This window comes from Anguilla anguilla, chromosome 8, assembly GCF_013347855.1.
Source record: "Anguilla anguilla isolate fAngAng1 chromosome 8, fAngAng1.pri, whole genome shotgun sequence".
Classification (NCBI taxonomy): domain Eukaryota; kingdom Metazoa; phylum Chordata; class Actinopteri; order Anguilliformes; family Anguillidae; genus Anguilla; species Anguilla anguilla.
This window is the reverse complement of record NC_049208.1, coordinates 12,424,827-12,437,979: the sequence shown is the minus strand read 5'-3', so window position 1 is coordinate 12,437,979 and position 13,153 is coordinate 12,424,827. Positions and strand designations below refer to the sequence as shown.

Here is a 13,153-nt window from a genome sequence, read left to right as displayed (position 1 = left end):
ACTTAATGCAATGCTTTTCTCTCCATTTCCAGAAGTATTGCTGAGCCTCATCTCTAGTGGACCCTTGATGCAACAGCGTATTGGAAGCAGCTGGCAACCAATGAAATCGCAGCATCTCACGACGGTTTAGTCTGCATCCAGTAAAATGGCTGACATTGGACTCAGATCAGCCAGCCCAAGCTACAGTTCACAGAACACTGGTTGCTGCTTGCCACCTCTGCCCAGTAACGGTTGAGGAAGGTGTCCTTTTCCCGCCAAGTCCAGTTCACTTTTGAAAACATCTCATTCCCGCTCAGAAGTCATATGACCTCCTGTCTGTCCATCCTGAGTGACAGACTCACGTTGGCACCAGGACTCTTGTCAGATTGAATGTGTTACTCTCTGGGAACCAGGATCACTACAGTTACCTCCTTAAAGCAAAGCACTGTTTGTGTTGGACTGTGTAGATTTCTTTTTTTTCCTCTTACTGTTCATAGCAGGGTTTGATGCCCCCAGCTGGCATCAAACAACTGGAAGTAGTTGAATGTATTTGTCTGGGCAAGACAGGGATTGAAGGGATAAGATTAGTAAATGAATCACGAGCGGTGTAAAGTAAATGAATGGTCAAAAGAGCCTACAAAATTTAGTAAAATTGTTATGATGGTTTATATTATTAAACCAGTTTAATATAGATTACCAAGAGGCTGATAATAAATTAAATTAAAAGTTTTATTTTGTGTATAGACCTTTTTTTTAAAAAAAGAATTTAAATAATTTAAAGCAGTACTTTGTAATGAAACGTTTAAACAAAGCAAAAAAATAAAAAATATCGATAACTTTTTTCAGGTGACAAAGATTTATTTAAAATATCAGCTGTTGTATTTTAATTCCCCAAAAATTGTTCCATTTGAAATTCATGTGTTATTTTGAAATATGGATATTTGGTCCAGTAGTTTCTGTTAAAAAAAGAGGGCATCCCATGTTGTTTTAATAACAGTGAAATTGTGACAGATTGTTTTTTATGTACCTTTTTATTTTTTTATTTTTTTCTTCCAGTCTGGTCTTAATTGTTTCTTCTGATTTAAGAAAGAAGGCAAGACATAATGCCCACTTGATTACCTCGTTTTCTTAAGGTACAGGGAGACGTGTGGGTGAGCTTTATCTTCAAAACATTATATTACACATTTGGGAGCATAACAGATTGTAGATTGTCCTTTGCCTCTCACCATAGATACTGTGATGACATTTTTTTTTTTTTTTAAACAAAAAAAAACACACACACACACAGAGCCATAACATGAACTGAACAGGGATTTCACTGTTGTCAGGTGTGACCATAGTCTCTTAGGTAGAAGATCACAGAATGTTCCACCACTAATTAACGGTAACTATTCCTCAAGGATCATAGCCCGTACCAGATGGGAAATTTTGTTTAACATGTTTTGTATCTGCTTTTCAGAAGCTAGCTTTTGCTCCCTGTTTACTGAGTATTTTATCTTTTTTTTTTAAATTGCTGGATGTTTTTAAAAGTACAAACTTACGGTCCTCGTTTGTTCCCTGGTGGAGGTTGCTGTGCATGGGACGCTAGGTTGGAGTATTAAATTGTAGGATTGTACCAATTTATTCTGAAAGCTGAGGAGCACAGCCTGTGACCCCACCAATCCTCTATGGGGCACCTCAGGCCCTCTGAGAGCGGGGCGGATGTAGTTCATTCCTAAGAACCAACCCATAGACCTATATCCTCCATTCACGCAAAAGGAATATGGGTGGGTAGTGCAGTTCTGGATCAGATGGTTGGACTAAAATGTAGCTGCAAAGGGGTGGTATATCTTTGTTGACTCAGCAGAACGTTGTACTTAAGGAATCGCATACATAACAACCCCTTTCCCATTGACTTATACTAATAACCTCCCTAAACTACCAACTAAAAGCCTAATTTAACAGTCTGCCTCAAGCATAAACTTCTTAAGGCAGTTCAACTTTTCATAAGAAATAATTTAGCACAGCTCTTTTATTGATTTGTTGCAGGTTTGTTTTTGAAGAAAGATCTACAGAAAGAAAGAGAGTTCACAAACTCGCTCAGACACATTCTGCTCTTACTGCATTGGCTATATATGTTATGGTGAGGTCTTTTCCCCCCCTTCAGTGGGTATGACTTAACTCACTTTTCACTAAAGTTGTAAAAATGGCTCTTATTTTTACTGGATTTTCTGATGTCATTTAGGGTGTGTAACCCCGAAAATCGATCTTTACCTCATATACTGTTCATTACATGCATATCTTTACCTTTTTAGCTGCTTTCCCCCAAAACAGGTATCTGCTGACCAAAATTGACTATCATAGCTACAGGCTAACTTCTCACAATGAATTTACAATTCAGGTGGTATTTACCAAAACTGTCTGTATATATCACATTTAACACAGTTTTTATTGAGGGTGGATTTATGTTATTTTTGAATCACATAAGTTATTCTAAAAGGGTTTTTACTTTTTGAGACTAGCCAGTCGTAAGCATTCTGTTCTGTTTGCAAAATCCAAAGATTTTTTGTCACTGTTTCTAAAAAAAACACACACATTTCTGTACAGGAGCTTGTGAAAATGTGCAAATAAGGTATTTCATTTATAAATCCAAATGATATGCAGCCATTGATTTGAAAGTATCTTGTAACTTTGATTTAGTCTAGAAAATTTGCTCATTTTCTCCCTTTGTTTAGACTGCTGTTTTCTTAGAAATGGGGAAAGCTCATTGTTAGCCTCAAGAGGCTAAAATATAGCACCTAATGCCTTAGGTCTTTTCGTCTTGTATATTACTATAACATTATCAGTTGTATAATATTTGTATAGTGAATTATGTACAGTGTTGAATGAGGGTGTCATCACTCAACATGTCTTTGTTGCTGGAAACAGACCACAGGATTGTCCTCGACAGATTCACCTCATTACCTCTCTTAGTTTTCCCATTGTATTTGTGAACAGTTGTAAAATACTCTATTATTTGCACAAATGTTTTCATTGACTGTCTTTGAGAATCGTGTATGAAAAGGATGATGTGTTGATAACTCTAAGAGGTAGGCTATGTAAAATGTATATGTTGTTTTTGGGGAGGAATCGAATCCAAGATGGGTTTTTCCCCCGCCACGTTCACACCAAATAATCACCTCATTGCTGTTTGCAGTCATCGTGTGGGTACTTAATGCAAAGACCGATATTTCGTGAAGGAAACATAAGCGCATATGCAAGTTGTTCACTTATATCGCTTTGTGTATTCTAGGCAGTGTTCAATGCCTTTGTAAATAAATAATTCAGCAATTTTTGGAATGATGAATGAACCGTGCCGAGTGGTCATTTAACGGGAGCCTTAAAAATATCAATTATATACCCTACCATGATCATTTCTAGTCTTGCCTTCACGGAGACCGATCCATAGTTTTCTATATCAGTTCCACACAAAGTACGTATTGTAAAAGCACTATCCGTAAAGAGATCAGATGGTAGTAAAAATGTTTTCTGTTTTTTTTAAACCCATCTATGACACGCAGTGCTACAGCCATCAAGTTCAGACCATTTGCTTGAATCAGTGATCGCCTAATTCACTCGTTTGAGTAATCTCGTTAACTTTTCCAAACACCCAACAATTTAGCTAGCTTATGCACTTATACCATACCAATAAGTGAATTTGAACATCGTTGCGGGAAACCCCACCATTCGTACGTGCAGTGCACATTTCCTGTTTTCAGATGGTTGTAAAATGCAACTGAGAAGTCAGAATCACAAAGTAGTGCCAAAATACAATTTGTAGCGTAGCTCTTGCGCTTCTGAAAAAGTCCGTTGCTATGACGCTAGCCACCTTGATTTCACACCTGCGTAATAACTACGGAAACGTTGTAGCCACTTTCACATGCGTTGTCATTCGTTCAATTGCATATAAAAGATTCTCTTCGTTTTCAAGATATCACGCTGACTGTTTTAAACCGTATGTCTTTACCTTGGGATTTCGAGTCACCGGAACTCTTTCACTTTGCTGCGGACAACTCCGCCTAGAACTCAGAGAATGTTATCTCCCCCTTAGTTATGGTCTCCGCAGAAATCACCTATCTTGTTTTGCTGATAGAGAATCTCTACCCACTCGTCTCAGCCGTAGCTAAGTGCGTGACGTAGCTTCCTTCCAACATGGCGCAGATAGGTTGCTAGAAAATTAAGGGATTTCCGTATCGATACATCCCACCTTCTACATTTATTTATGTTTTTCTACTTACGGTTGCAGTGGTAGCGCCGTTTTAACTGAGGTGTAGATCAGAGGCGAAATAGCCCACTGGACTGGTACGCCGTGCTCTGATTCCATTGAGTCATGTATGAAGGGAAGAAGACAAAAAACATGTTTTTAACACGAGCACTGGAGAAGATTTTAGCCGACAAGGAGGTAAAAAAGGCACACCATTCTCAGCTTCGGAAAGCCTGCGAGGTGGCATTGGGTGAGTTTTATTATGACAGTATCACAAATTGGGTTGTCACACGTCACTCATTCGCGTTACCCAGCTAGCATGAACTTAACACCACAGATAGGCAAGGTGCAGCAAACTGTATTGCAACATAACGTTATTTGCTATGATTGTGCTAAGGAAACCGGCTACTGCTTAATTCTTCAGTTTGCTGTACAAGTTAGCGTTTGGCTGTCGTATTATAACGCTGAATTGAAAAATAAGTCTACCTGAGATTTTAAATCATTCGTACATCAGTTTCAGCCTCATGTATCTGTAGTGAAACGCAGTATCTTTCCAAGGGGGGAGGGAAATTTATTAAAAATTAATCGGATATCCTATATCGCTTTGAAGAAGTTACCGAATGAAATGGTGCAGATGACAGGAGTGGTTGCCGTTCAGCAAAGCAAGCAAGCAAAACCTTGGATTAGCTTCTGGTTAATTGTGTCCCTGTAAGTAAAACATTCCAAGACGGTTTATGAGCTTTCTGGTCATAAATACTGTCACTGATTTTGTGGCAGCGCTAGAAAATCAAAAGTGAAATGACTGGATGTTGCATTTTGGGCAGTCGATCAGGACTGAGACGATTAGCAATCGAACTTGCTTGCCAACTAAGTGATTACATTGTAATAAACTCGCCGCTAGATATCACCGCCTGGACTTTGAAATCCGTAGTTAAGCCCCTTTAATTTCGCGTGCCGTTTTGCGAGATTCTTAGGGTTGTGTTGTATGAAGTGTAGTCAGGTTGTCATGACAGTGCCCTAGGGAGAAGGATCAACTTCGTCTCATCGTTGGTGGTTTGGCAATTTAGGCAGCCATTGCAAGGATAGTATGGGGAAGTGACATGTGGTGTCACTAGAAGAACAAGTCCCTCTTGTGTGGGCAGGGCAGCCATAGTTCTGCATCCTTTCTCTGTATGTACAGTGCCTTCCAAAACTATGGTAACGGTTGAGTGAAATTACTTATTTTTGATATGAAGGCATTAGGTTTTGAGATCAAAAGATGAATTATGAGAAAAAGGTATAGGAAATCAACTTTTATTTCATGGTATTTACATGCGTATATATTTTACTTTTGCACAGCTGAAAGTGGGGAGAAAAAACATGAAAATAGCTGTTTCAATCTAATGTTCCCTTACTTTTGGAGGTCACTGTGTATGTTGCCTGAGATATGAAATTGTGGAATTAGCAAGATGGGCAACACGCTCAGCTGAGAACAAAGCTTGTCCGTCCATCTTTAGGTCAAACAAAATCATAGGCATCCATATTATCCAATCTAATTTTATATGATTGAATGAATGAACCAACCAACCAAACAAATAAACAAACACCATCAGAGGATACGCCCAGTGCTTTCATTGAACCGATGGCCATGACCAATGCTGTGTGTGTACTAGTATGACTTTCTGGGAGGATGGTGTTGAGGTTTGTTTTTTTTAGGCCAAACTAATTAGTCACTTATTGGACAGCAGCTATCAGCAAACAAAACTAACAAATGGCGTCCTTCACGGTAACAGTGAGAGTAGTTTTATTGCAGGTTTTCTTAAAACGGGTGAATGCAATTCCATAAATATGGAGCCCTTAGAACTGCCAGGTTGTGCTGCAAGTCTCTTTGAAAACCACTGAGGTGGTGCAGGCCTGGATTTGCTGAATTGACAAACGGAGCACTAATTTAATTCGCTGTGCAACTGTTTGACAGCATCCACCAGCACTTCAGTCTTTAGGGGATCTTGCAGTTCTAACATGGTGTGATAACACCTGTTCCAAGTCTCAATCCCCAAATGTGTTTCAGTTACACGAGTGTTGTCCTGTGAATCAACAGGTTGACTCTAGGGAACGTCCTGTAAGGTCCTGCTCAACCATACATGCACGGTGCGCACCACACGTACTTTGCATAGATATAGGCCTATAAACAATATAATTGATTTTTTTTTTTAAGTACTGTGTTACTATAGTTCCATATTTTCCCCCGCATAGGCAAACATTTTGAGCTCAATTGGGGTTGTGATCCTGAAGTGTGAACGTCTGTTTTTTTGCAAAAACAAAAGAAAATTGGATGTCCTCCCTTGGTACCTGGCCTTGTAAGTGTGCAACAGTAAATGCTGTACAGAATTCAGAGGAACATTTTGTGCTTTATCTCTGTTTTTCTGCAACTCCACTAGTTCAATGATGCTTCTGTTTTGCATGAAGGCTACTGCATTTGGATGCCAATGCAAAATATTGAGGTGATGTTTTCCTGCTCATAATGAAACTAGAAGAGCTGGTTTAGTTTAATTAAGTCAACATTCATTCATTTTTCTGTTGCTCGTGCATGCACCATATCTAGAGAGTCTTTCACAGCTGACATTTTTACAAGTTTTGTACGTCTACATTTACTGGAACTCTTATGTACTGTGCTCAGAGAAGATGACCCGGAGGTGACCGTGCTGATTGTTTATCTCATTTCCACGCTTGTACGAGTTATCTTGTTGAGCTTCTCAACGGTACTGAGTCACAGTGTACTAAGGTCTGCTGATTGATTTAATTGTGTAGTCTGGGTGAAGCAGCAGTAGGTATGATGCGTGTTGGTGTGGGAGGCCACAGTGAATACCTGCATGCCCTGTGCCCATGGCTTGTGTGGCACGTAGAGTGTAGATAGGAACTGGAGCAGGTGGGAGGGGCCAGGCAATCAAGCCTAGGAAGTAACAGGAAACAGCTTCTACTGCCCATGTCGAGGGCAAAAGAGCCTGCTGCCCATTGAATTCAGTGTAGAAAACCAAGGTGATGACATCAACACCTGCCACCTGCTAAATGCGGGTGGAATTTGGCATGTAACTCCAACACTCTTATCAGGTACTTTGCCGGGTGACCTTTTGGTAGCATGAAATAATTCAATTTGAGGTGATACTACAGCTTGCTACAACTCCCATGAGCACTGGGTGATCACTGTGTCCTCATTCTCTTGGCCCATCCAGTTTCCTCTTTCACGTCTTGCCTTCTCAGTCGAGCTGGGAGTATGTTTGATAAGAAGGAGAAAATGCTGAGTGGCTACTGACTTTGGAAAGCCCCTTTCCACTGTGGCTGGTGTGCCAAAAAGCTAATGTCAAGCCCTGATTCTGGAGGATGCTCAACATACTGCTTGAAACTGCCAGGTTTGTGGTATGCTGAAGTACTGCATCAGTCACGGCTGCTATAAATGAATTATCACAGGTGGATTTTGGTTTGGCAGCCATGTCTGATGAGTTTGCAGATGCTGATTCAGATATCTACTTCTTTGCTGCTGAAAGAGTTGCAGATGTTTAAGTTTGAATTCATTCACTTAGAAGAATGAATCATCAGTGATAATGATGAAACCTGGCTGCAGGTGGAGTGTTAGTTTTTGGTTTAAGCTTATTTAGACTTGTAGAACAAGCAGCTCCTGTTTTGGATCACATTCCTTCCTTCCTTTGTTGCAAAGGGAACTGGCCATGAGCGGCTTTTGTCTTCCCTAAATGTCATCTTCCACAATAGTGGGTTGGGCTGCTGTATAGAATTTCACTGAAGCACCCTGGCGGGGTAGTTACAGCTCTGAGGCTCTGACCAGGGGAGGTGGGGTTTGAATCCCAGATGTGGCACTGCTGATGAGTCCAACCCAAACGTCTGCTGCAGGGCGTCTCCATGCGACAAATTGCTTGTAAAATAAAATTTTGTTGATGCATGCATGCACGCACACACGCTTAAACATGCAAACGCCGTGAAATGATACAGAAAGAAGCACTGGTATGAGCATTGATGTTTACGCTGGGATAACTAAATGCGTGAGGCAGCATCCATCCTTGGACAATGACTAGCACAGCTGTAGGACAGCTGATATAAATCAGCAGAAGATCCCTGCTATGGCTGGCAGTGTAACAGACGGAGATGGAGGAGATGGAGAAACAGTGGGGCCATACAGTCTGCTGGTTGACACGCTGTCTTTCAGTTTTTTAGAGCTGGAACAGAGTAGTGTGTGTGTGAGTGTGTGTGTATGTGTGTGTGTGTGTGTGAGTGAGTGTGTGTGTGTGTGTGTGTGTGTATGTGTGTGTGTGAGTGAGTGAGTGTGTGTGTCTGTGTGTGTGTGTGTGTGTGTGTGTGTATGTGTGTGTGTGTGTGTGTACTCGGAACACAGAGTCTATTGTGCGTTTCCTTCTAAGCTGCTGAGTCAAGGTTGGAGCTGCAGGAGAGAGACCTGAACTTGCGTGGGATTGAAGTGCATTAAAGCATCTTGTCTGGGCATTAACTCTGTATACCAGTGCCTTTTTCAAATCGCTGTTTTGTTTGTACCTCCTGATTTGAGACTTGGAAAATGTTGACATTTCAGTTGCCACAACATCAATTTTTATCCTTCGTTTATTCTGAAATGAGTTGCTGTTTTAAGCCCCTCAGATCCGTTGTGATCAGGGGCACGTTGTCAGCGACACTGACTGAGAATACAGCACGGCCACGGGATGTCAACCCGAGATGTCAGCCGTTAATTTACGGGCTCTTGTTAAAAGCTTGGCTCACAATCTGCGCTTCTACTGTTTTGTAATAAGAAAAGCGGGGTTATTAAAGCCTGCTCTTTGCGTTGGGAGATTAAATGAGTTACAGGGACAATAACATAAGTTTAATTTGCGTTCAGCGTAATTTGTAGGATTATGAAACCGCCTTTTCCTCTAAGCTTTATAAAACACGCCCCTGAATGTGTGGCAGTGGAGACCTTGCAGTGAGTTGGTAAACAGGAGAAGAGAGAATGCTCGCGGTTATGAAAGCAGGGGCTTCGCAGCCAGCCTCCGGTGAGCAGTAACGGTGCTGATTGCCTGGCCTCGTGCTCTGCATCCATGGTCGTGGCAGACGATCCGGGTGGTCCGCGCTCTCTCTGCACAGCTGCCGTCCATTTACAGGGCCCGATGGGATAGCTGGCCATCGCAACAGCCAATAGGATTCTGTCAGTCAGCCCCTTCCCTCCCCTAGTTTTGCCCGTCTAATATGGAACACAACAGTTCTTGCCATCTGTTCACTATTGGAATGGTTTTACTTCTTATAATGACTTTTTTGGTTTGGTTGTTTATGTTCAGAGTAGAGTTTCTTTTTCATTACGCATTTGTGTAGTTCTACTGTTTCTTGTTCTGTTGAGAGCAATGCGTAGCAGAGTTTGTTGATGTGTGTGGTTTTGTTTCTTTGTGTTATTGAGTGAATGTGTACCACAGTTTGTGTTCTTTTTTGCGCCCGTGCCCTAAGAATGCCTCACACATTTCAGGGCCATCAGAAATGGCACTTGTGATTACGACTAGGTTATGAATCATTGATGAAATCTCTGTACAGTACAGGCCAGAGTGGCACAGTGCGGTTCAAGGGCAGCAGGAGAAGGGTCGTAGTCACGGTGACAGTGATGTGGCTGAGGGTGGATTTGATTACTTCTGTGCCAGGCTCTCTCAGATTCACTCAAAAAACTCCAGACACAAGAGGGATCCCCTGGGGCCAAAGCGCTGTGTACTTCGTTCGATTTAGAGGACAAACAAAGAGTAAATTATGTGAAATATATTCATATTCCCTGGCTTCGCTGAAAATTCGCTTTGGCTGGGTAGAGGGGCATGAGAGGCCCAGCAGTTTTATTGAAAGAGCTTCCTTTACCTACCTCTTGGTAGGGGAAGAGCAATAAAAAACACCCCTCTGCTGAAGCTCAGTGATAGCTGTACAGTGAAACTGGGCTTTTAAGAGGACCTCCCATTTTCTCATTGCGTGCCTTTACACACACACACACACACACACACACACACGCATATACACACTTACACACACACATACACACAGGCAAACACACGCACACACACACCGTATCATTCCCATACCGTTTCCCATAATGCTTCAGGAGGAGGTTTTGTTACAGTGGTCCTTTCTTCCTGGCCGCAGCGGGCCTGCAGCGTCGGTCCGATAATCAGGCCAAGGAGAGGGGCCGCTCTGGATGGAATCCAGCACCTGCCCTCAGGCTCACCCTCAGACCGTGCATTGTGTGCAGAACCCGCTAACACCCGGATAAAGTCCTCCCAGAATCCGCCCCTCCTTAAGACCAGTACCCTTTTAAGGCTTTTGCAGTGCCCATGCCACAGGCAGCCAATGAGAATGCGCGAAATAAATGGGTTTTATTTATAAGTTTATTTCTTTATTTATCTGTTTCATTGCCCCAGACTGCTGTGTGGCAAAGAGCTTTCTTTGTGACTCTAACATTTGAGCACACATATTGGCCAGGTTGGATTTTCTGTGCCTTTGAAAAACATTTTTGCATAAGGGGTTAGAGGGAAGCTGTGTGCTACAGCTTTGATCCCTGCTGGTTCCCTGTTCTGGTGAATTCTGCCCTGAGTATGGTCCACCGCCCTGATTGGTTCCGTTCTGCCTGTAATGTTTGCGACTGAAACGTCCTGCTTTGTGGAGGAGATGAGGACAAGCACAAACATTCTTCCTCTGATGGGTGACTGAAACATCTTTCCCTCTGAGGAAGATGCTCCATAAACACCTGTCCCAGCCAAGCTCTTTTGTTCTGTGGGGTATGGGCCATTACACCCTTTCAGCCCTTTAGCTTCTCATTTCTTTTTTAAGCAGCATCAAAACCTGTCGCACATAGGCCTACCAGGCAAAGAAACGCAAAAAGTGCATTTGGGTGATGATTTCTATTCCTAAGACGTATATATATATATTCTAATATATAATTTTTTTTTTTTTTTAAATAATATAGGCTATATAAATTTTTTTTTTTAATTTTTTTTTATTTTATATTGCTTACGCTGTTAATTGTGTGATGGAGCCTTCTCTTGGCTTTGTGCTTTTGGCAGTGAAAGCAGTCTTCCTGATAATTTTGCATTCTACTTACAGTAACTACAAACCAGTTTTTAAGTTCCTGATAGGGAAGTGGTATTTTATCATGAATCAAATATTTGGATAGCGTGACGCGCGAGCGTAACGTCTGGAATGCCTGACCCTGCTTATCAGAGAATTACATTGGGAAATCCCAGTCAGCCAGTTCTAACTTAGTTTCAGCCCAGTTCTGTCCCAAATGGGGATGGTGTTGCCCCTTGGTTTTGGCCAACATGCCCTTAGTTGAGCTCATTTGTGCTCTGAGCTTCTGCTGTGCTGTGTCCCCGGCTTGGTTGGCCAGCTCTCTGTTCATTTCCCCTGTTGCAGGTAAAGTGCTTTTATCCATTTATTCCAGACTGCGAGGGCAACAGCTTGTCACATAATTGGTGTAAAATGTTTGTGAAAGCGCTGGACTGCGCAGATTTGCTTCTATTAGATTTATGTCACTTAAACAGGAGGCATAGAGACCAGCCCACAGCCAGCCTGGTTCCAGCTCTACAGTGGGAAAGGGGTATAATGATCCAGCCTGGTTCCAGCTCTACAGTAGGAAAGGGGTATAATGAGCCAGCCTGGTTCCAGCTCTACTGTGGGAAAGGGGTATAATGAGCCAGCCTGGTTCCAGCTCTACAGTGGGAAAGGGGTATAATGAGCCAGCCTGGTTCCAGCTCTACAGTGGGAAAGGGGTATAATGAGCCAGCCTGGTTCCAGCTCTACAGTGGGAAAGGGGTATAATGAGCCAGCCTGGTTCCAGCTCTACAGTGGGAAAGGGGTATAATGAGCCAGCCTGGTTCCAGCTCTACAGTGGGAAAGGGGTATAATGAGCCAGCCTGGTTCCAGCTCTACAGTGGGAAAGGGGTATAATGAGCCAGCCTGGTTCCAGCTCTACAGTGAGAAAGGGGTATAATGACTCAGCCTGGTTCCAGCTCTACAGTGGGAAAGGGGTATAATGACTCAGGCTGGTTCCAGCTATACAGTGGGAAAGGGGTATAATGAGCCAGGCTGGTTCCATCTCTAGAGTGGGAAAGGGGTATAATGACTCGGCCTGGTTCCAGCTCTACAGTGGGAAAGGTAAATTTTTTTCCTGCAGATACTGCGGTGGTTTTCAAAAGCTGTGAACTCTTTACTGATGAACTGTAGGATGTGTTAAAAACGTGCAATAGAGAGAGCCTAGTCTTCTCCAGTATCTTTGGCTGTTGTTTCTGGGGGTGGGTTATGTTCAGAAACGCATCACATTTTTATGGTGATGTTTATAGCCTGTATCGACCCGTTCGTGTATCTCCTGAACAAAAATAAATGACTGGAGCTGTGGATGATATTTATCAGGGCCTTGGATATTAAGTGTAGCGTACTGCAGCGGTGCAGTCACCCTGAAAGCCCTGCGGTGGGTTTAATTGAGGGACCTGTTTAAGACTGTTACTAAGTTACGCTACATTAGGCAGTGCTTCCATTTGTTTCCCGGGCTGTGGTGGAGATTTTCTCTTAGCAGACACAGGAATTCAAATCAGACTCTTAATTATGTAATAACTTAGACTATGCAGTTGGCTACGTTTAGCAATGCAGCCTGCAGTAATTATGTAGATATTTTTACTTCATTTATTGTTAAAAAAAATAGAAGGGTTCCTTGTTTCATTGCCGGAGGTAAGTTTGTTTGTGAGTGTGTGTGTGTGTGTGCACACATTTCTGCCTGTAAGCATGTTTCTGCGCGTGTGTACGTGTTTGCCCGTAAGCGTGTTTGTGTGTGCATGTACGCGTGCGTGTATGTCTGCACACACACACTGCTGCTGTAAAAGTTGCTCTTTGCCCCAGTTCCTTGTGTGAATTTCTCACTTTTAAGGTCTGCCAGCAGCTTATCCTCAGGTGTGTCCATTA

At 42.4% G+C, this 13,153-nt stretch overlaps 2 protein-coding genes across 5 annotated transcripts in view; both read left to right on the top strand.

Annotated features, from left to right (window-relative positions):
* Nucleotides 1-3,304, top strand: part of LOC118234116 (nuclear receptor coactivator 2-like) — a 38,069-nt gene extending 34,765 nt beyond the window's left edge. For all 4 annotated transcript variants that reach the window (XM_035430461.1, XM_035430459.1, XM_035430460.1 and 1 more), the window contains exon 21: nt 33-3,304. In XM_035430461.1, the coding sequence (XP_035286352.1) occupies nt 33-44 (12 nt within the window). In that variant the 3' untranslated portion in view covers nt 45-3,304. The remainder of the gene's footprint in view (nt 1-32) is intronic.
* Nucleotides 3,305-4,103: 799 nt separating this feature from the next.
* Nucleotides 4,104-13,153, top strand: part of LOC118234115 (brefeldin A-inhibited guanine nucleotide-exchange protein 1-like) — a 39,007-nt gene continuing 29,957 nt past the window's right edge. The window contains exon 1 of the mRNA XM_035430458.1: nt 4,104-4,451. Within this exon, the coding sequence (XP_035286349.1) occupies nt 4,328-4,451 (124 nt within the window). The 5' untranslated portion in view covers nt 4,104-4,327. The remainder of the gene's footprint in view (nt 4,452-13,153) is intronic.